At 38.2% G+C, this 22,197-nt stretch overlaps 1 protein-coding gene across 22 annotated transcripts in view; it reads left to right on the top strand.

Moving 5' to 3' along the window:
* Nucleotides 1–22,197, top strand: part of LOC121666270 (ABI family member 3 binding protein) — a 129,666-nt gene that overhangs the window by 98,109 nt on the left and 9,360 nt on the right. For 21 of the 22 annotated variants that reach the window (XM_042031640.1, XM_042031649.1, XM_042031656.1 and 18 more), the window contains 7 exons: nucleotides 572–667; nucleotides 5,471–5,581; nucleotides 7,808–7,891; nucleotides 9,300–9,368; nucleotides 10,036–10,248; nucleotides 11,695–11,806; nucleotides 21,553–21,632. In XM_042031640.1, coding sequence (XP_041887574.1) covers nucleotides 572–667; nucleotides 5,471–5,581; nucleotides 7,808–7,891; nucleotides 9,300–9,368; nucleotides 10,036–10,248; nucleotides 11,695–11,806; nucleotides 21,553–21,632 — 765 coding nt within the window. The remainder of the gene's footprint in view (nucleotides 1–571; nucleotides 668–5,470; nucleotides 5,582–7,807; nucleotides 7,892–9,299; nucleotides 9,369–10,035; nucleotides 10,249–11,694; nucleotides 11,807–21,552; nucleotides 21,633–22,197) is intronic. The other variant, XM_042031651.1, reaches the window with a different exon arrangement.

Below are 22,197 nucleotides of genomic sequence, written 5' to 3' on the forward strand. Positions count from 1 at the left end.
TTTTTAATGCCACTTACATTTTTAAAACTGTGTTTATGTAACTTTTAAGTAGGACTTTCTCTCGTATACAAACTGAATGTTGTGTATACTTTGTCTCCTGTACTCCAAATATGGTGAATATATTTGGTCCAGAATTGCTCTAACTATTTATTATGGAGGCTGACCAGAAATCTTACTATGAGGAGAAAGTGAACTTTGCCCTTTGCAAGAATTAATGGACATTTTATTCTCTACACTGAAAAACTAGAATGTTCTCTCTTCTCATTTTTCCATGTATAATCTTGATTTAACTCATCTGTTACCTCCTCATCTTATTAATTTTCTCTTTCCAAATATACTTTACTAGAGGAATGTTTAAAATTAAACTGCAGGCTTTGTAGAACCAGATCACTTTCTACTTACATGAATAAGAAGTTAATGGATATCACTAAGTTATCAGTAAAAACAGACATGGGCCACATATGATGGTTTTGCACATCATGTCAACTGGAGTTTGAACATATGCAATATACAAGTGCTCCATTACTTGGTGCCACACTGTAGATACTTATTTCATTTCCTTTTTTCACAGATGACCTTTATGCACCTGAGGATACTGCCAGACCAATTGACACAGATGTCAAAAAACCTCCGGAATATGTTGATACCTGGCAAAAGCCAATTTCTGGTAAGGTTAATAAAAGTAGACAGTAAAGCAATTTTTAACAGTAGTTATTAAAATTAAAACACTGTCTTTTTTGCACACAAAGCACCTCCACTGAGAAGAAAAAATAGTTCTGAATCATCCTCATCAATACACATTCTCATGGCTGCAGGATGCTACTAAAAGAGATAAAAATAAGAGTATTTCATAGCCACTACTTAGTCATGTACATATGCTTAATCACAACATATGGTAGAAATTATCACCACCAGAGTTGTATCCTTATGATCCAACAGCCACAATACTGTAAGCACTGATTTTTTTTCATGCTAATGGTTTCCACATAGCAAAGGTGAATAAGGTAAAAGCATAACCGACTTGTACTCCCATGTATGAGGAAGTTTTGTTGAATATTGGGATCATTGGGAAAATTAGAGCATTAGGCTTGAAGGAAAATAACAATGTGGAGTAAATTAGGTTACAGGTTTTTTTACATGTGTAATACAAGACTTGTAAGGTTTACTTTTCTGGCAAGTCTTGCAATTATATTGTTTTGGGATGACCTTTGTATTTTTTGGTGCTTGCGTGCACCCTGCTTGTTAAATAAATAGGGGTTTTTTTTCACTTTCCTCCAAGAAAAATTTCTTTCCAAACATGTGGGGGAGAGGCTGCTGAAACCTGCCTTCTATCAGAGGACGTTCATTTCGGATGGTCCTCTAAATTTGTCTCAAACCAAGGCACGTATTTTCAAAACAATCAAAATATTTTGACTGAAAATGGCTTCTACAAAATGAACTTTAAAATAGGCTTTTTGTATTTCATGTTTTTCTAGTCAGCTCCTCAGAAATTTTGTTTCAGCTGGAAAGTTTTAGTACAGAATGTGTATGCCACGTATATATATATATTTACACAAACTTACTTACAACAGGTAAACACCCTGATGTGTAAAGAATTTATGTGTTTCTTAAGCATAACCAAGCACAGAATTTGCTTTAGCTGTGTTTTTTTTCTGACATGCAAATTGACTGAAAAGAAAATCTTTTTTGTTTTACTCTTGGATTTACTACTCAGTTGCAGCTGTTCTTTTTAGGTAGCTTCTCCTTTGAGAATATGTTGCTGTATTTTAAAACACTAATTTATAAACTGCTCGTTTTTCCTAATCCCTGTTGAATTTCCTTTGTACCTAATTTACCTCTACAAAGATAAGAGCCTATCTTGATGCCCAGGTTCTGATGTTCTATCATTTTCCAGTTTTTTCAGTCTGACCACTGTACTTTGCAAAGATTAAGTCTAGTGTGATATACTATTAGTAGCAGTTGAAGACAAACTGTAAGCTGAAAACAAGGGTGATGCTCTGCACTTTTTGTTACTGAATGTCAGGAAGTGGTGTTTCCTTAAGTAAATCCTGCTTGTGATTTGCAGAGACTTGAAGTTTTTTTATGCACATAGATTTGAAGGAATATTGATATCAGCTTTTACTCATTTTATGACACTGGATGTCTAAAGTTAAGCTTTTAGAGCTTTGAGGTGAGCCAATACCTTGAACTGTAGTTGTAAAAGGCATTAGGGTATATTACCGCCGTCCTGGGCCCTAGGGTATATCACCGTGTCCCGCAGCCGTAGGGAGGAGAGAAGATCCAGCAGGCAGGAATTGTGCAGCAAGATTGATTTATTTAATTATTTTACAAACTCTTCTATAGACTTTTTTCTTCATAGTCTAATTGGACAAAGGATCAGCCACCCCTTGGGGGTGATTGGCTAAAATCCTAAAACATCCATTGTCAAAATAGTTTTCTACTGTATTATAAACAAGACTTTTTAAGGCTGCAGGTGTTTGGTTGTTTACATAACTCTGCTACCTCTTCTGTGAGACAGAAAATTCTCTCATGGGCTTAGAAAATAGCAAGAAAATCCTTGCTTAGCAGCATTTTTGTATCCACAAGGGTATGGTTGTGAAATTAGCTACTACTGTTTCATAATTTTCTTGTATAACTGCAATCTCAGCTCTCTTCTTAAAATGTATATCAAAATTCATGGAATCATAGAATGGTTTGGGTTAGAAGGAACCTTTAGAGATCAGACATTTCCACCCCACCTGCCTTGGCACGGACACCTTCCAGCAGACCAGGTTTCTCCAAGCCCCATCCAACCTGGCCCTGAACAGTGCCAGGGATGGAGCATCCAAAATTTCGCTGGGCAACCTGTGCAAGGGCCTCACCACACTCACCGTAAAGAATTTCTTCCTAATATCTAATCTAAATCAACTCTCTTCCAGCTTATATTACTATCTAACATAAATCTACCCTTTAAAGAGTTTAAAACTCTTTTTTCTTGTCCTACCACTACAGGCCCTGTTAAAAACCCTTTCTCCATTTCTCTCACAAGCCCACTTTGAGTACTGAAGTTTGCACTAAAGTCTCTCTGCAGCCTTCTCTTCACATTAAACAACCCCAGCTCTCTCAAAGTTTCTTCATAGGAGAAGAGCTCCAGCCCTCTGATGGTTTTTGTGGCCCTTCCATGGCCTTGCTCTAACAGGCCCATGTTGTTGTGCTGGAGACCCCAGAGCTGGATGCAGCACTCCAGGTGGGGCCTCGTGAGAGCAGACTGGTAGAATCACCTCTCTTGACCTGCTGGCCACACTTCTTTTGCTGCAGCCCAGGATATAGATGGTTTTCTGGGCTGTGAGCCCACATTGCTGGCTTGTCTCTAGTTTTCCATCCACCAGTATCCTCAAGTCCATCTCTGCAGGGCAGATGTTTCCAATCTGTCTCTCATCTGGCCAGTGCTGAGAATGATGATTGTCCCAACCCAGGTGCGGGACCTTGCACTTGGCCGTGATGGACTTTAGGAGGTTTGCATTGGCCCACTGCTCAACCTGCCTGGGTTGTCTGGATGGGATCCCTTCCCTTCAATGTGTCCACTGCAGGACCAGCTTGGTGACATCCCCAGAACTACTAAGGGTGCACTCATTCCCACTACGTCACCAATGAAGATGTCTGCCCTAAGAGGCTGCTCATCCTTCTCTTTCATCAAGAGTGACTGAGTCAAGGAAATAGACTCCCACTCCATAAAGAAACCTTGAGATTAATTAAATCCAAATATTTCACTATGCTGTTGTCCTTACAAGAATCTACACTATCACGAAATCCCTAAATTTTATTGTGCATCCTAGTTTACAAGTTCAGTCTCTACACATTGGTAATTAGGTTTGGTAGCATCATCAACCATCACCTGAATCATCGTGGGAAGTAGCAGAAGGGAAAAGCAGGAATTCTTGTTTTTCCAGAGTACAGTACATTAGATTCAATTGTGACCCAGGCACTGAATGTGATGTTTTAGTTTTCCTGTAACTGTTGTAGTTGTGCTGTTCAAAAAATATGATAGAAACCACTGGCAAGTCAATACTTGCACATTTTTACCTCATAAATATCTTGGACAATCCCATTCTCTAATTATGGGCAGGGGGAAAAGTAATGATGAATACTGCCATATGGTAGTATCTAGGGTATGATGACTTATATATACAAAAACTTATTATACTTTTTCAGGCCTTAGGCATATTTTTTTATCTCCATTTGGAGATTAAGAATGAATATGAAGCCTACAAATACTATTTTCAAAACCACTACATCTTCCTGAATTAGACAGAGCATTATTTTCTGTCTTGATCTGAGGGATTAAAAAAAACCAAACCAACAACAACTGTTTTATAAGTGATTGCAAGAATCCAAAAAGGAACAGGGAAGAGAGAGATGGAGATATTTCTGTTTGTGTATTGTAAGTATTTCTAAAAAATTGCTCTTAAATGAGTCTTTGGATCTTCTCCCTTCTCGCCCACAAGCTCTCTATTTATAGGGTAAACTAAGGTCTGATACACAGAACCTGAGGTACCTTATGGAGCCAGTAATTCAGTATCAGGCAACTTGCATAGTTGTTGACATTGGCAGCATTATAAGAATTATATTACTCTTGAGGATTTTCTCCTTTTAGGTACAAAAAGTCTTTTGTTACATAAATGGGTTGCACATATCTCCTGGATTTTCTTAAGGAAAGAAGGGCAAAGGTGAATAGTGGAACAAAAATCTTTTCCTTTGCCTTTCCTTTGCATAATAAAATCCTTCAAAATTGTCTGGAAAGTACAGTAGAATGATTTGTAAGTATGAATTAAGGGGCTTAGGTTTTCCTTTTAGACCTCACTGTCAAAGGACATTATCAGATAAATTCAATAGATTCCAGCTGGAGCTGCACATTGAAATAACCAAGTTGGGTGCTTCAAAAATTTCTACCACAGTAATTGTCTTCAGCTATGTCAGTGTATGAGGTGACAGTAACTTTTTTAGTTTTGAATGGCATAGAATAAACTGTTCCTAATGATAATTTCATTTTCTTACATGTTTTGCTTCAAGCTGAGGGTGGCCGGTTGTATTAGTCAGAAAGTACAAGAGGTCAGAAATTTTGTAAAAATGTTTCCTAGCACGTTGAGTGTTTATTGTGTGAAGATATATACATTTGAATGCCAAAAAATAACTGTTGACAGAAATGAGTAACTACACAGAAAGTGAATCACTGAAACACTTGTACAAAGTCCCAAAGGAGCTACATTTTTTCAGTGTAAACTTGGTTTAAAACTTCATGGCACACACTTCTCAGAGAATGTAAGGCTGAAAATGCAACTCAGATCAGCTCCTAAGCTCACCTCTCCACTTTTGATACTAAATCAGGCGTGAAACATTGCTTGAGAAGTCAGAATATAACTTCTAGTATGTTTCTGATTTTATGGAATTTGAGGTCAAATAATTAATAATGCTGTCATGTAATGTCATTCAGTGACTAGATCACCTGGCCCTCAGCACCCTCCTATACCTCCTGCCAAGCCTACACAAATGAGAAGAAAACCTCTGCCTCCAAACACCGTGACTGGTAAACCCGGGAGTCCAGGTACCTCAGCCTTTTCAGCATAAATATTTTATTGTGTGTGAGATAATAGTGTATAAGAGGGTATAGGAGAATTCTACAGCATAGATTTCTTTGATCTGTGATATTCCTATTTTATTTTAATTCTATCCTGAAGCAGATATTCACTATCCAAAAGGATGCTTTGTCAGTGAATTCTGTGTAAGAATCCTAAGGCTAACATTACTCCAGGTAGTCAGGAACTGTCATCTCCTTAAGCTTAGCATCATGACAACTCCTTTTCTCTTCCTATTGCTCTCTGTAGTTCCTTGGAAATATACAGGTCTCAGCTCTACTGTATTTCCTGTTGTGGTTTTTTGGGGTTTATTTCATTTGGGACTTTGTGTGCTATTGAGGTACTAAAGACCTAAACAATTTGTTAATATTTTGTGCAGCAGATGAATAGGAAGGATCTCCAAGCTGGATGAGACAAGCTATATATTTACTCATCAGCAGAGCCAAGATTGAAATGCTGTGTCTGTACTTGTCATTGATGGGTGATGTTTCCTTAGTAATAGTTCCAACAAAACAGAAGACATCATCAGTCTTAGACTTGATATATTTTCTTTTGCTTGTATTGGGATCTATACTAATTTTCTCCAGTAAGTGTCTAATTAATTTACCAGTGGTTTGAAATTTCACCCTTTTTCCTTACAGTAGAGGCCAGGTTATGTGTTAGTCAGCAGTTACCATACCTTCCTAGGCTTTCAAGATGGAATAAATTGGTTAAATGATCTGGTTCTTCCTTGTGGGGCCAGTAGAAGATTTTTCCTTCTTCTATGTTTCCTAGTGTTTTATCCAGCTTAGTTTTAAACACTATTATTTTGTTTCTTCTGGTTCCCTGGAGAGACAGTTCCACTGTACTAACAGGAAAAATTTGCCTCAATGTTCTTCTTGGATTTTCCCTGTTAGAATTCTGTCCTCTTTCTCATTAACACTGTGATTAATTCTTTACTTGCATCTTTCTAACTCATAGAGTGGATATTATGGAAAGGTTTCTATGCAGACATTAAAAGTCTCCTGAATGGGAAAAAAAACCAAAAAGGAAATGAGAGTTCTAGAAGCTTTGGGAAACTGATCTCTAGTGAGAATCTTTCAAATTTCCACTTTATTAAGAAAATTAGTGGAAAGTACAGATTTTTGTTGTTTTAAATTTGGCTCACCTGAGTTCTGCCTTCAGTCTCCATGTTCTACGTCATATATAAAGGAGAGGTAACTACATTACCTAGTTCTTGACTCTTCAGGGTTGAGATTTCACTGTCATGTCATGGTTATCTGGGAGTATCTGCATGTTTTGTGAATTTAATTCTTGTCTTTTTCAGCTATTTTGAAAGAAATCAAGACATCCTTTACCATGGATTGTTTGCCTCTTAGAAACCTGTTTTCTTTATTAGGTGGTAACAGATGAAGAGTAAAAGCAATGTCACATAACCTAAATATTTTTTTAAATAGCTATGTAATTATAGGAGATAATGTTGCCTTTATCAGTCAGTTTCTGTCCAGACTTGTGGAACCTACTACAGAAATGAGTTCAGAAAGAAAACATTTTTCCTTGAATCATATAGTGCTGTAAATGTTGAAAATGCTGAACTTGGCTGCATTTTCTTTGCTTTCATTTGAAGTCTATCTTAATTTCATTAAGTGGAAGCTCCAGTACTGTTCCATGGTTAAACTGTTAATGCAGACCACAATTAAGGACTTGGTGTTTATCACTGTAAATGTTCCATCCCCACCCTTGCTAATGTATGTGCTGTATTGAGAGCAGAAATGAATCTTACCTATATTTGAGGGAAGAATCCAAGTTTCAGTTGCTGACTTCAGCTACTGTGCCTTGCAACTCATGAAGAAATGTGCTCTTTCTTTAAGGAGCAGCAATGTCATTGCTGGTCATTTTGCATCCTTTTACCAGTCTGTGTAGGATGGTTCTGTGCACTAAACCAGGTTATATTCTAGCTGACTAAAGTCTTCCAAGACAACCTCAAAGTAGCAAAGAATTTTCTTAATGGGTTTCAGGATTAGGTTGCATCTGCAACTAGCACAATTCAGAACTTTCCTAAATCCAGCTGAGGGATTACCATGATTTGAATGAAAATACTTGTTGCGTGAAGCAGTTGTCACATATCTGAGTTCTCTTAGAAAATCAGAAAGCTGTTTAACTCTGTGAAACACTGAATATCTTGTTGCTACAAGTGCCTTCATCTGTCACTTTAGCTAAGCCTGCTGGACCAACACCGCCTGTGAGGACAGGAACATTATATAAGACACCGACAGCTTTTGCAACTCCAGAGTATTATGGTGAGCATATTACTAACAGTTCTGGTTTCTTCTTTTTTCTTTTTTCTTTTTCTTTTTTTGATTAACATTAGGGTTTCCATTTTTCTTTTGTTTCCCTTCCCTGAACTTTATTGATGCATTGTATATTTAACATAAAAAGTGTTCTGGCTGGGGTGATTCTGGTATCATTTATGCCACTTAGTAACTTTCCTGATTTTACTGAGATCATCAAGATCCCTTCTGTTACACATCTTGGTAACTGAGAACATGACTGGCCTTCCATCTTCCTGGAAATCCATACATGCTTAGTAGGCTTTCGTTACTATTCAGTGGCACTTTAAAGCTGTGCAAAGAGTAGATAAGGCACTTCTTTTCCTGAATGTTTCAATTTTCCCAGGACATAAATTCAAAGTATTATTTGTCAGTGACTGATAGTGCTCATCACAGATGTGATGTCCTCCTACTTACTTGATCTAACTGCCACCATTTAAACAGAAAAAATTGTTGCAGTGCAATCACAGTGGTCAATGGGTAATTTGCCCTTTATAAAACTGGGAGTTGATTACAAATTCAGAGCTAAGTCTTTTCAAGGTGTCGTACAGTAATGGGTTTGGAGGAGCATGTGCTTAGAATTTTTGAGCCCAAGTCTGCAGTTCTTGGTATATTTTCATGAATGTTGCTGTTTCTAATCTTCCTGCATTTACAGTAATACTTTAATTCTTTTCTCCTTACAGTGGTCATGAACTCACTGTGACCCTTAATGCTCAGTAAAGCAAGCTGGATGCTAGATTCATTTATAAATGCTTGTTGGGGATGTATTGTGTTTTACCTCTTGAGGTCCACTGTAGTATTTGCATCGTGTTTGGTGTAGTGGCTAATTAATACAACATTGTATCATGACATCTGACTGCTTTAGCACATTTCTGTTCACCAGTGTATTTGCTTTCAATTTCCTTCAAATTTTGTGGAAGTTGTACACTCTGGAGACTGAATTTTTTATTTCCTTGTTGTTATTTTTAGAGAAGTTACTGTGCCAAAGTAATAGTTCTGTATATCCTAGGAACATAAAAAAGCTCCAAGCTAAATAGCCAGTACAGTGCAAAAAGATCATTTTTTAAAGGTCTAAAAAGTATTACATATATAGTACATATATTGCATGAACTGAATCCAGCAGCAGTCATGAAATCTGTCATTTTCATTATGGCTGGCTGTACTAGCAGGTAAGTACAGGGTTCACACAGCATCACAGACAAAATGGGCTCCCTAAAATGAAGAGACAGATCTGGCAGCAGAGATCTACTATTTATCTATTCTTATCATGATTTAAAATGACAAAGGAACTGTGAAATGCTGCAGTTCTAACATTGAAATTTTGTATTATATTATAATTGTGTATAATTGTATTATATTATAATTGTGTTTCCTACAGTTGATGCAACTGTCTTCAGCTCAAGTCCTACATCAGAAACAGATTCTTCAGGCAAACCAAGGTACCAAGGTAGGATATTCATTTTATTTCCAGGAGCATATGAAGTCTGACCTATCTTGCATAAAAATTATCTTATTTGGTTAGTCAAAGGCCAAAATTTTACTTAATTCTGTATCACTTTAGTGGCAGATGAAAGAGCTGTAGTACAAACCAGCATCTTCTTGACTGAATTTTACTTTCTGGACTAAACTTGTTGCTCCTTCTGGTGGAATGAAGTGTATATGAAGTCTTTGTATTAGCATACCTTTCAAAAGCTGCAAGTAGAATTATAGCGTCATTTTACTATAGAAGAAATAAGGTTGATTTTCCTATTTTGTGACAGATTATTTCAAACAGTGTGTATCACCTGCTAATACTTTCAGAATGTCATTTCCTCAGTGGTGCCAGTAGGAAGGGGATGAAGGTAGTGCAGATTCCAGGTCTAAAAACAATAAGTAAAATCTTAAAAATCAGAAAAAAAACAAAAAACAACCACAAAAACATAAACAGAACCCAAAAAAACAAAAATGAGAACAAGTAGCTTAATATTGAATGGATGAGTTTATTCTGAAAGTTTTGTGTTTGACTTGTGCAGACTTTTGCTTGCTGTCCTGGGATGGATGTTGTGCACCAGGTGAAACGGCACTGCCATTTTGTAAAAAGCTATTGAATAACAGCTCTTTCCTATTGTTCTTAGCCCCCCATGTCAAGTACATGAAGAAAGATGATGATGTGCCTTGCTCCATCACAAGCTCTCTTGAACATTTTCCTCAAGAAGAAGCTGGCAGCAAGGAAGAACCCACTCGTCCTCCACAAAATCCTCCAACCAACCTCACGGTGGTGACTGTAGAGGGCTGTCCAACATTTGTCATATTGGACTGGGAAAAACCAGACAATGACACTGTTACAGGTTGGTTTGAATTTCTTTCCTCCATTGTGTGATAATACAGTATTCCCAGCTTAATTTACTTTCATAGTAGTTTTTTGCCATTTGAAAGTACTTTAATCCCCAGGGATTAAAGGAGCCCATTGCTTTTATTTTGTGCTACTGTCAGCTCCAGTGTGGATAAGAAAATGCTACTAGATTATAACAAGATTTACACAACTAGGATCAGTGGTGTCAGTGACGATACAAAAATATTCTTAAGAAGTATGACTCTGTATCTTCTCCAATTTTCTGGCTTCTCTCTGTACAGGATGTGGCAAGATCTAGTCAAGAAGTTCCAACAATACAACACTATATACAGATGCACACACATAGTGTAGACATCTTTCTTGACCTGAGGATGTTGTTTAACAGTGGGCCAGACACAATCAAAGTTTACATGCGTCTTGTAAGTCAGTAGAACTTTGCCAGCATAATACTAGCAGTATCCACTGCAAGAGGGTCAATAAACTCTCTCTATTAAAAGAATCTGGGTTTTTTTCATTAATAAAGGAAGGGGTTTGTATTGAGAATAAATGCATGTGAGTCATGCAGGACTCAGCACACAGACAGGTAAACATGCAAGATGGCCATTCCTAATTCTTCTGTCGTCTTCTGGACACTAGCTGACAAAGACTAACGATGAAGTTAGCTAACAACTCAGTTAATGACTCATCAAAATCAATTCTGAAATCAAAAGAAGGCATTGAATCCTGTTTTCTGAAAACAGTGATTGCTTAATATTGGCACCAGTATGACATTACTTGTTTAGACAGGCTTAAATCAATTTTTCTGTCATCTCTATTTTTGTAGTTTATGTATGTTTTTCCAATCATCTTATTTTGGCATCACGTCTCTTTTTTTTTTAATAAATGCACTGTTTCAGATAGAAAGGTGGAAACAGAAAACGTAATTTGTTGCATCATTTTGTTCTTTGAATGGTTACTTTAATAGTGTACGAGGGATTTCATTGGGTATGCCCAAAAACAAAATGTAATGGAAAGGTCAGACAAATAACAACCAAAACAGTGATCAAACTCACCTCCTTGTTTTCATGAAAACTGCAAGTGTCAGAAGCCAAGACCATTTTGCTCATGCTTTGCTCCTGTTGTGTTGCCACAGAAATGTAGGGCAGTTTGTTGCCTTGTGCACTGAGTAACAAGCAGGCCCTGGGTGGACTCAGTAGTTCTTGGTGTGTGTCTGTGTGTACATGCATGTATTTGCATGCTCATTCATTTCCTGCATTTTCTTTTCCAACTCGAGTGAATTAAAAAGTCCAAATCGTGTATTGACTTCAGGCTGGCAAAAGGCAGAAAGATTGAATTCCTGTAAAATTGCTTACTCATTCACTATCTGGTTGTACTTAGGTATGTACTTAGGATGCTCACGAGATGTTACTTAATCAAATTTTTCTTTACCATAATTTTCCAGAGTATGAGGTTGTGTCAACTGAAAATGGAGGAAGTGATGGTGAAAAGGAGAAATCAATAATCACTACAAATCAAACCCATTCTACTGTGGAAAACCTAAAACCTGACACAAGGTAATTAAATAATATCATTTTCTAAATTAATCCAACTAATTTAGACTGTCAGCTGTCTGCCACTTCAAATGAAAATACCTATGGAAATAAGAACCAATTGGTTTTACTCCTGTTTTGATAGAAAAAAAAGGTATGGTTTGGTTTTGCTTTCTTGTAAGTTAACAGATAAAACACATTTGAGGAATCTTTAGGAAATTTCCAGGAGTATTTGTTGTCTGGACAAGCTGCAGAAGTGACCTGTCCTATCAGAAAGACTAACTGTCAAATTTAGGAAAGTTACTGTGGAGAGGAAAAACACATTTGTCCTGAATACGTTGCTTTCTTTCAGTGTCTTAAAAGAGCTGGCAAATTAAAAATGAGTAAGTGAATTCCAGTTGATGGCATGCCTCTCATGCAACTAGTCCAAATAAGCATGATCTATCTTTAAATATCATATCCCATAAAAAAGTATTCTTCTTTTTATGGTAAAATTCAGAGCAGGGAAGAAAACCACTTGTCTTTTGTTACGTTGTTTATTAATTGCATCAGAAATTTAATGGGGTTTTTCCTGTAAGACCATCCATTTGGTGTTGGTGAATGGATTTTCTATTAATATCATCCATAAATTGGAAACACAGCAGAAAATTCTGCATAGAGCCCATGTTGAACCTTGATTTTTAGGCAATGTGTGGTGTAATCTGGGATGTTGGTTCAAGCTCATGTACATGTTACCAGCAGGTCCTAGGAGAAGGAATGAGGAGCTATCATAAAGTGGAAGACAAGGGGAGAGAATTTGAAAAACAAAATACATGGGCAAATTGTGATACTCCAAAAGAGCTTCTTTGACAGACTTCAGAAGATGGGCTCACAAGATGGGCTAGAATTGCTGTTTGTCTTCAAGAATGCCTGTGTTATTTCCTAAAGGCATGTGGCTTGTGAGAGAGTGAACTCTGCAGCTATGTTGTTCTGTCATGTTAAGAGGCAATTAGAATATATTAGCAATACCTAGCTTGGGCACCAGGCATTGCTTTTCTTGATCAGCTGAAAAGGCTTATAAGAGATAGCAAAACAATGTATTTCTGGAGTAGTGACTAAGAAAGGGAGTAGGTGCTGCTGAAGTTGTCAGGCTGTGCTGTTTGTGTTTTCACTTCAGTTCTGTTTTGAAATAATACAGCTGCACCTTTGAAAAGAGCTCTGTGTTATTAAGCAGATTCTCTTTCATTACACATTCAAACTCTTCATGTCACATATGGTGGCAGAGATGGAATGGATTTGGTTAAGTGTGGAAGGACATGGAAGCAGAGCAAAACCCTTACTGCTGGGAGCAGTGTCCATATGATCATAAGAGAAGAGCTTTCTACACTGCTCTTTGCTCAGAAAGGAAGCAAGATGGAGATGGGCAGATCCAGCTAGAACCATTGGAAAGGTCATAATGAAGGCAGAAGCTATGCAGAAGCAACTAAGATGGTTTTTAACTTCAATTAGCAACACCTGTGAGAAGACTTTCAGGTTTTGGTAGGCAAGAGCAAACCAAAGACCATGGAGGACAGCTGTCTTTTGAAGTGTGCATTTTGTTACAAGGAGCTAGATAGGAAATCAGGAATGACTGGTGGAGGCTGACTTAAGATATAAAGGGATAACTTTTCCTGAGGAGGGAGCAGCTACCATTCACCAACCCCAGCCTCAAAAAGAAAGACAGTCGAAGTCTCTCTAGATCCAGGAGGCCATTGCCCAAAACTGAAAATCTTTGCTACAAATTGCAGTGGTGCATGTCCCTCGAGTCTCACCAGATTTAAGGATGTAGCGTCTTCAGAGTGGCTCTGTTCAATAAAACTCCCGTTCCAAGCAAAATGTATGTTTCCTAATTCTGAGGACACCTTGAGAGCTTTGGCAGAAGCACAAGTTACTGTTACCATTTAAATCCCGGCTTGCTGGCACACTAAACTCAGGGAAAACAAGAAAGTGATTAAGACAGTTGGCATCATGTAGACAGTATCTGTTCTGCCAAGGAACATCATATGCCCATAATAAAAGTCTCCTGTCTATCAGGAGCTGCTCATTAGATGAAGGAAATGGATTTGTGGACAAAACTGACTGCAAATGGGAGGAAGAGTGACAATTAAACACAGCTCAATATTCATTAACAGAGTCCCTGAAATGTCTAAAAATTCATCAAGTAATACATTAAGACTGGGAAGGAAACTTTTCCGTAACCAGCCTTAAAGAAAAGAGCTGTAGAAGAGGTGGAACTGGAAAAGAAACTTGGAGGAGAAATAGAAATCCCTCCCACAAGCAATCAGCAATTACAAAAGTACCAGCAATATATGGAAAGAGAGATGCTCAGTAGCAGAAGGTGGATTAACGGGGAAGAACCTCTTGGCCTTGCAACACTTTGGAGAAACTGACAAGCTGAATTAGAGACCCTATTTTTTCCAGCTTTCCTGAAGCCCTCAGTGAGGCTCATGTGAATCCCCAGTGCTGCTCTGAAGGTCCAGTGCATTCAGAGGCAGTTCAGGACAGATCTAAAGCAGACAGACCTAAACAAAGGCTTCCCAAAAAGGCATAAAAATGTTTGTGAATGTGTTACCTCAGCCTTCATGGCTAAGTTGAAACCAGAAAGACCCTAAAGCAGCAAGCCAGCTCAAGCCTGTAGTTGTGCAGTTGAGTTGTGTGGATGTACACTCTTGAGGAGCTGTACATGGCAGAGATGGTCTGCAGTCACAGTGGCCAAGGTCTAGCATCCTGCTGAGGTACTTCAGGTAGGATATGGTAGTTCCTGTCCCAGAAGCTAAAGAGTTAATTGCCCACAACCCGCAGGAGGGAAGCAAGACAAACAACTTTTCAGTGTGAAGGGGGCAGAACAAGCAGCAGAGAAAATCTGAGTGCATCTGAGCCTGACAGATGATGCTGTTTGTTTGCTTTTGTCTTCTGCATTCTTCATTCAAATAGGTCATACTGCTACACCTCTGGGAAGCTCTGCAGCAAGGCAGACACCCTTCTTCCTTTGAGCTGGCCTTTTCACAATGCAGCTTTTAAAGATTAGGAGATAATGACCAGATTTTAAATATTTCAGGAATTTGGATAGTGTTAGGGAGGCAACAAAGAGACTTTTACAGTCGCTCATCAAAAATTGCGTTGTGTGACTGCAGCTGTCAGTAAGTACAAACACAGAAGTTAAATGGGATGAGGATTATCAAGCAGTATTCTGCGTGTCCATTTAGCTGTCTGAAAAGTGACTAGATCCAGAAAAAATGCACTGGCTGAGAAAAGAGTTCTGACTTTGAGTACAGTTATCTAGTGTTTGGTTTTAGCAGACTCATACCATGGTAATATGGAGATGAAAATGAAAATGGACTTTCATAAGTATACAACAACTTGTGAAGGTTACTTTTAAACAAATAAAGTTCTTTATGTTGTGGCAATTGCCTTTCTGCCTTATATATGCCAGCTTTATGTGTTCTTGGTGACTTGACTGGAAGACTGATACTCCAAGATGAAAGTAAAACAGAGATTTGAAAAACTTCTGGCTGCGAGGGCATAGGCCCTTTAAATAAATGTGGGGCACAGTCAGCTGCTTTCTAATGCAACTGATTGTTTGGGGTTTTTGTCTTAAAGAAATGTTTTAGAGGCTCCTGTACAGTGTGATTTCATTGGAATGCTGAGATCCATATGTTTTTTTCCCAAGGAAAGACATATCATATCCATGCCATTTTCCCACAGTAAGGCATGTTTCACAGTTGACAACCACACATTAGTTTAAAGGATTTTTCCTTATAGGACAAATATTTTATCCTCTTTTTCACCTAGAGAATTGCCAAACATGGGGGTTGCAGGATTTCAAATCTTAGATGACTTCTGATCATTTAAATAACCTGGAAAGTTCAAATCTTGATATCCATTATTTGGTTAGTCAGAGTTCCTGAAACTGGTACCCTTGCTGGCCCTAGGCTGCTGTCTGGCTTCAGTCTATAGTTCTGTTTAATTTCATCAGATAGTTCGCTTCTGATTGTAACCTTTACCTGAAATATCTCAAAGCATGTAATGTGGTTATGCTATATGAGCTAGATAACTATATATATCTTCCTTCTACAGATAGTTAATGGGATATAACTGCTGCCTGAAGAAAACTTCCTCTTGTTTATGAATGTTTTCTGCTTAAACATTTCTATTCTAGATGTACTTCTGTAATCTAATATTCACCTATAAGCTGTTGATTATGACTCTGTAATGTAGTTAGCTTTTGTTACCCTTTATATTATTTCCAAGAATTTTAGAGTAGGTCCAGGTCACATTTCACTCAGCCCCCTGTTCAGTATCACACTGAAACACACACCAAAATCTCTGCAGTTTTTGCCATCTTTATTCTTCTGTTAGTGAAATGACTGTAACAGCCAAAAGCCATCTATTCTTCTTTCTCCTGGTTAGCCTGAACCAAGTAGTGAGCTACTCAGATTTTACTCTGTTGCTCAAGCAGCGAATGACTGTAACTACTATACTTGATCAACCCTGAGCTCAAAGCAGCTAAGTCAGTCCTGTCATGAAAAGGGGCCTGGACCAGGACACCTTCATAGGTGTCTTACAGTATAAATTATTGTGAGATTGGATCTTAGGGGCAGTTTCTGATCTTGTAGATCTCTGTTTCCTCCAGTTTCTTTAATGCAGGCCAAGGTAGCTTAGTGCATTAATGCAAATGTCATTTCTACCTCAGCAAAGAAAAATGAGAGAAACAAATGCACTAGTAGGAACTAACAATTTTTCATCCTCCACATGGAAATTCTGCGATTCTTATAGTGAGAAATGTACTGTTTATTCCACTTGGAAAAGAGTCAAACTACAAGACTGATCGTTTTGGTCAAAGTAGTTACAGTCTAACTTCCAAGCAGCCATTTGAGGAATGAGACCTGTAATATTCCATCTAAGTTGACATACAGGTCTTCTGTTTCTGAGTTTCCTTACAAGGCTGCTCACCCTGGAACTCCCAGTACCACTGGCATACCCAGGACTCTGCTCTTTCCTTGTTTTACATTAAAACTGCACTTCATAAGGAAGTATTGCAGTAACTTCTCCTATGTTAATAGTCAAGCAGTATCTCCCATATGTGAGTCAAGATAAGGTCATTATCCACCATTTTCAGTATTTTTCTCCTTGAGCTGTTTGTTTGGAATAAACATTGAGAGGCCTGAGATAGAAATGGCCTTACCGTAGTTTTTGTTGTCTTCATTCCATCTCTTGTGTAGTAATAATGGTGTTTCTCTGCATATTCTCTTTGGAAAAAAAATGGGTTTCACCGACCTGTAGTTTTTTCATGGACTTTCCTAGCCTAAAATATTAAATGCAGATGTTGTTTGGGTTTTTTTCCAATGAGATTTTTTGTTATTTCTGCTGGTTTCTCTGCCAAAATATGTAGTTCTTATTTCTGTATCCCTGCCCTATCTTGAAACTTTTTTTTTTGTCAGTGTACATTTTCTCTTTCATTCTAGTGGTTTGTTTAAGAGCAACGAAGTCCACAGAACAGACCATAATGTCCAGGAAGTTTTACAGCCCAAATTTCTATAGAAGCCTTCAAAAAAGAGCCTGAAGATTGTTGAAAGCTGTTGTCATGCATGTTTGTGATGGCACTAATGGGAAGGCAGTAAAGAAATATATTAAGGCTTGTGCAAAATAGCTCTGGGGATGTTTGAGTAGCCATTGAAGGATGTGTCCCACCAGCCAACTTGTGTAGAAAAAGAGTATTAATAAGAAATAAAAAGCCTGTGATGCTTGTATTCCACAGTTTTGTATAACTTCCCATTAGGTACTGATCCGTTTCCCCATTAATTATTTTGGTGATTTCAAATATAATCTTCTCCTTTTAAAAAATGTTTTGAGTGGTCTCTTTCAGACTTCTGGGTTAGATTGTGTCCCAAGGCTGTTATCACCTTTATCTAATATTGTTTTGGATTGCACTTAACACCCAAAATATGCTAATCCCATACAAGGAAAAAACCAAGAAAACCTCTTTCAATGCAGAGAGCTTAGCTTTTGATAACAGCAAGGGTCTAGAGGTAGGAACTACTGTGAAAGCTTTAATGCAGCAAAATTCAGAAAGTGGCAGAAAAATGCTGGAGGTTTCTATTTGGTTTTTTTTTTTAAGTGACAGATTTTGTATTAAATTGCTGTTGATATCAGGATTCATGAGTAAGCATTTCCCATTTCTCTTAGCTTTCTTTCAACTTTGTTAGGAGAAAGATTCCTCAAACAAGCGTAGCAGCCTTCCCCTTCCCCTTCCCTCCCCCTCCCTTCCCTCTTTCCCTTTTTTCTTTCTCTCTCTCTCTCTCTCTTTCTCTTTCTTTCCTGACCACACTGCCATCCAAGCACACTCTGCAGAGACAGCAGCTCCGTGCACAACCCTGCACAGTTGACATCCAACTCCAGCTTCTCCCCAGCAATAGACCTGAAGTCCCAGGACTGTACTCAGCTGCTCCAGTTCTCCTATTATGGTGAAAATCTCTCTTCACCTATTTTCAGTTCTGCAATCTTCAATCTTCTCCTTTTGCATGATTTGAAAAATGCAGCGGCAGCTGCATTTGCCAGAGTTCCATGTGGTATAGCGATTTCCTGTGGTGGAAAAATACACTCCAAGTAGTAATTACTGTAAGTCAAGTCCATTTAATCTGCACAAGGACTTTTACTGTCTTACACACTTCGAGAGGATTTGGAAGGCCTGGTCTCCAAAAGTTTGTAGGATAGCAATCTTAGAGATGTTAAAGGTGTGAGACATTAGATTGCAGCTTACATAGTGTAGCAGTTTTTGGTATATTAGGCAGGCAGATATAAAGATGGAATTTAGACTCCAGTTTCTTTTTAGGTAAGTCTAACTAAGCAGCAGACATGGGATAATCATTCTATAGCTTTCCTATTCCCCTTTATTAATTTTGCCGTATGTACTTCTTGAAGCTCTAAGCAGTTTTTCCCCTTTCTTGTGGTTTCTATAGGAGTACATAAGAGTGCAGATGATACCCTTTCTTCAACATTTCATTTATGTTTTTCAGATCTTTCACCTGACACACAAAAAGGGAGACTTTAGATTGTCTTCTTTTAAGACAGCCACAGCACATCTTTAAAATTAGAGTTAGGTTTGTAAACTCTGTCATATTGCGAACCCATTTCCTTTCTCTCCTTTTCAATGTTCTGTCAACTAGCTAATTCTCTTCATCTCCAAAAGTGGTTGTTTGTTATTTTTGTACTGTGGAAGCCACTGGTATTGTTGTAGGATTGAAATTGGCAGAGGAAAGGAGCCTGTGATGCTTGTAAAAACACATACCACAGAACTGTAGAATTGCATGTATTTTAGTTTCTAAAATTTCCTCTTTAACATTATTAATAAGAGGCTTCCCTAATTCATTGAGCTAAACTTTGGACATTTCATTATTATTTTCCTTTTCTCCAATTTTCTTTATATGTTTACATAAGCTGAAATCCCTATCTGTAGATTTTAGTTCTTTATTTAAATTTTGTCCTAATTTTCCAAGCTGTGGTTTGGTCTTTTGCAGAGAACCTAGTGATCTCTAAACCACAATTTGAAAAACAGTGCTTGGAAAATTATCTTCAGTTCTTTTTTTTTTTGTCTTTTTGGAATCAGAGAATTGATGGGTCCAAGTTCATAGACTAAAGATTTTTGGGAACAGGACTGATTCCTATGAAGAATGTTGCCTAATGCGGCCCAAAGTAGGTCATATCAGCTCGAGAACAATATATTTGTTCAAAAATCAGCAAAATACATACAAAGGGACAGAAACAGATTATTATCACCCATGAGAACAAACCATAAACTGCCCATAAAGCAATAGAACATTCCATCTTGACGATCACAATTACAATAATAGCTCTAGATAAGGTGTTCCTGCTGTGAAAGAAGGAGGAAAACTTCTTTGCAACCTTTTATCTGTAGGTGTGGATTAATTTCTACATTTTCAAGAATGTATCGTCTAGCTATTACTTTAAGACACCCAACACCAACATAAGCACATTATCCTTTGGTGATTCTTCAGAAAGAATCTCCAACTGCTCTGATACAGTTCTCTATATTATGACCTTTCCTACCAGATAAGAATACTTCTTGACCAAAAAAAGTTACTGTACCACATTCCCAGTGTGAATACTAACACTGCTCAGATCTTATTTTTAAAAGCATGTCTTTGTTTAAAGAAATTGAAGCTGATAATGAAGATTTATAAATTTCTTAAATTGATCATTTAGTTAATGTCTCCCTCCTACCATGGAGTAACATAGGTAGTTCAAAATGGTCTTGCAGCATGTTTGAATAAATGTCAAGATTACTCCAACCAGACTTTTTTCAGCTCAAAACAAGCCCACATTTCTTTTAGCAATATCCATGAATTTCCACAATGCATCTGTTCAGCATACCAGTCTATATAAGTATTTCCCTTAAAAAGAAAAGAAAACCCTAGAAATAAAGGCAATTGCTTAAGTAAGCAATTTTAAAGTTAAATGTTGTCTTAGAAGTACAGTGGATGGAAAACAGTTGCTTGGTACTGCATGAATACTCCACTGAGGTTAATTAGTGAACTGCTCAGGTTTTGCAGGAGCCAAGGAGGAATGAGAGGTAATCCAAAGTTTGGATTGAATTCTTCTTCTGGGGAATTGCAAATGGAGTTTACAAATTTCCAAATGTGCAGTGTGGTATGGGGTTTTTTTCTTTAGAAAATTGCTGTTTGGAAACTATTCCAGCAATACATTACAATTCTGTGTTACAGTGGCGAGCTACCAAAGTTATCATTGGTAAATGATCCTTCATGAGTCAAGAGCTGAATGTTTAATTGTCCACTTCTGGGACTCTCATTTTGCTCTGTGTTTAGAGCAAAAAAGGTGTCTCTAATTTGGGGCCCATTTTCCAGGCCTACAGTCCCTTTGACTCGTGTCCTGTGGCTCCCTGTCACTGATGAAAAAGCGCCCTGTGTTAGGAGAGATTCGCCGTGCGTGTGCTCAGAGCACGTGAGATGTCTCTCTGTACGTGGCACTTCCACTGTTAATCAAGTATTGACAGGTGGGGGAGGCTTAAGAGGAGGAGGTTGGATTTTTTCCTTCAATCGTGTTCTGTTCCCACAGCACTGTGTTTAGTTCCCAACACAGTGATGAAAAGGGATCATGAGATAACTATGGCACAGGCTGGTGTTGTGCCACATCAGTAAAAACACATGCAAAAGAGACTCTGTGCAGTGTCTTGTCATTGCTTCATATGCTGATTATTAACATACATTCAAGCGATTGGATCTTTGCCTTGGCTGAGCTCCTGTCCTGGAAGACTTGCCCTGTGTTTCGCTACTGGCCCTGTCCGTCACTGTTGGTGGGCTGGAGAAGCATTGAACTGGAGGTTTGTGTTCTTAAGAATGCAAAAAGTACAAATAAATAACAATGTCCTTTACTCAGTCTCTGCTTGTCAGGTTGCTTCAGACCTCATCTGAACTTGCTCCCTTTGCCAGAACTGGAACTGCTGTGTGAGAGGAGACAGAGAAACCAGTGGTGAATTTAATCAAATATTAATAGTATGTGTGCAAAGAATTATCAAAAGGACTGGTTAATTTTGTTTTCAGAGAGGTCTTACACAGTCAGGACAAAAAATCTCTGTGGTTTTGGGGCAAGAAATTGGGCTTTTTTGTTCTTCTCCAGAAGGGGAGTAGCACCAAGGTGTGTGCTGCTTCATTGCTCCAGACTACGGACGTAGGCTTAGTTTGCAAAATTTTTATCTCTTCTATTTGATTCCCCAGTTATGAATTCCATGTGAAGCCTAGGAACCCCCTTGGTGAAGGTCCGAGCAGCAATGTTGTGACATTCAGCACTGAATCAGGTAAGAACTTCCAAAGATCAGACCATCGCTTACAGCGGCTTTAGTATCCATGTTTGTGGGATGCATGAAAGGCTCTCTCACTTCATTTTGTGCATTCAGTCTTGCTCTTTACTATCTCCTGATTGGCTTTTTACCACTGAGCATGTTACGGCGGTGCCTGGAAGGTCAGCCTGGGATAAGAACTGTGTTGTGTGAGGATGCGAGATGGACAGACTGCAAGAGAAAAAGACAGAGAAACACAGAGGGTTTGTCTGGTATTCATTGCGAAGAAAATGACTTCATCCTTAGAAAGGGCTCAGTCATTTAAGATTTATATTCCTGACCTTTTTGCATCTATCCAACTCATTAACAGCTTCTGGATGGGGAACATTAGGTTTTTCTTTGGGCTGGTGTGTTCATAGGTGGTTTTGCCACCTGTTCAATAAGGCTGCTGTAAACAGTGATGTTGTTTGGCTGAAATAAGGATTGAGAAAGAGTAGTTGGGAAGAGTCAGTGTCCCAGTAGGTCCCCTTCCATCCTGTTTACTCTCCAGTGAAACTGTTAAAGACGTGTATACATGTCTGTT

This window comes from Corvus kubaryi, unplaced genomic scaffold (genome assembly GCF_017639235.1).
Source record: "Corvus kubaryi isolate FWS band 111438036 unplaced genomic scaffold, C.kubaryi_AGA036_p1.0 37341, whole genome shotgun sequence".
NCBI classification, from domain to species: Eukaryota; Metazoa; Chordata; class Aves; order Passeriformes; family Corvidae; genus Corvus; species Corvus kubaryi.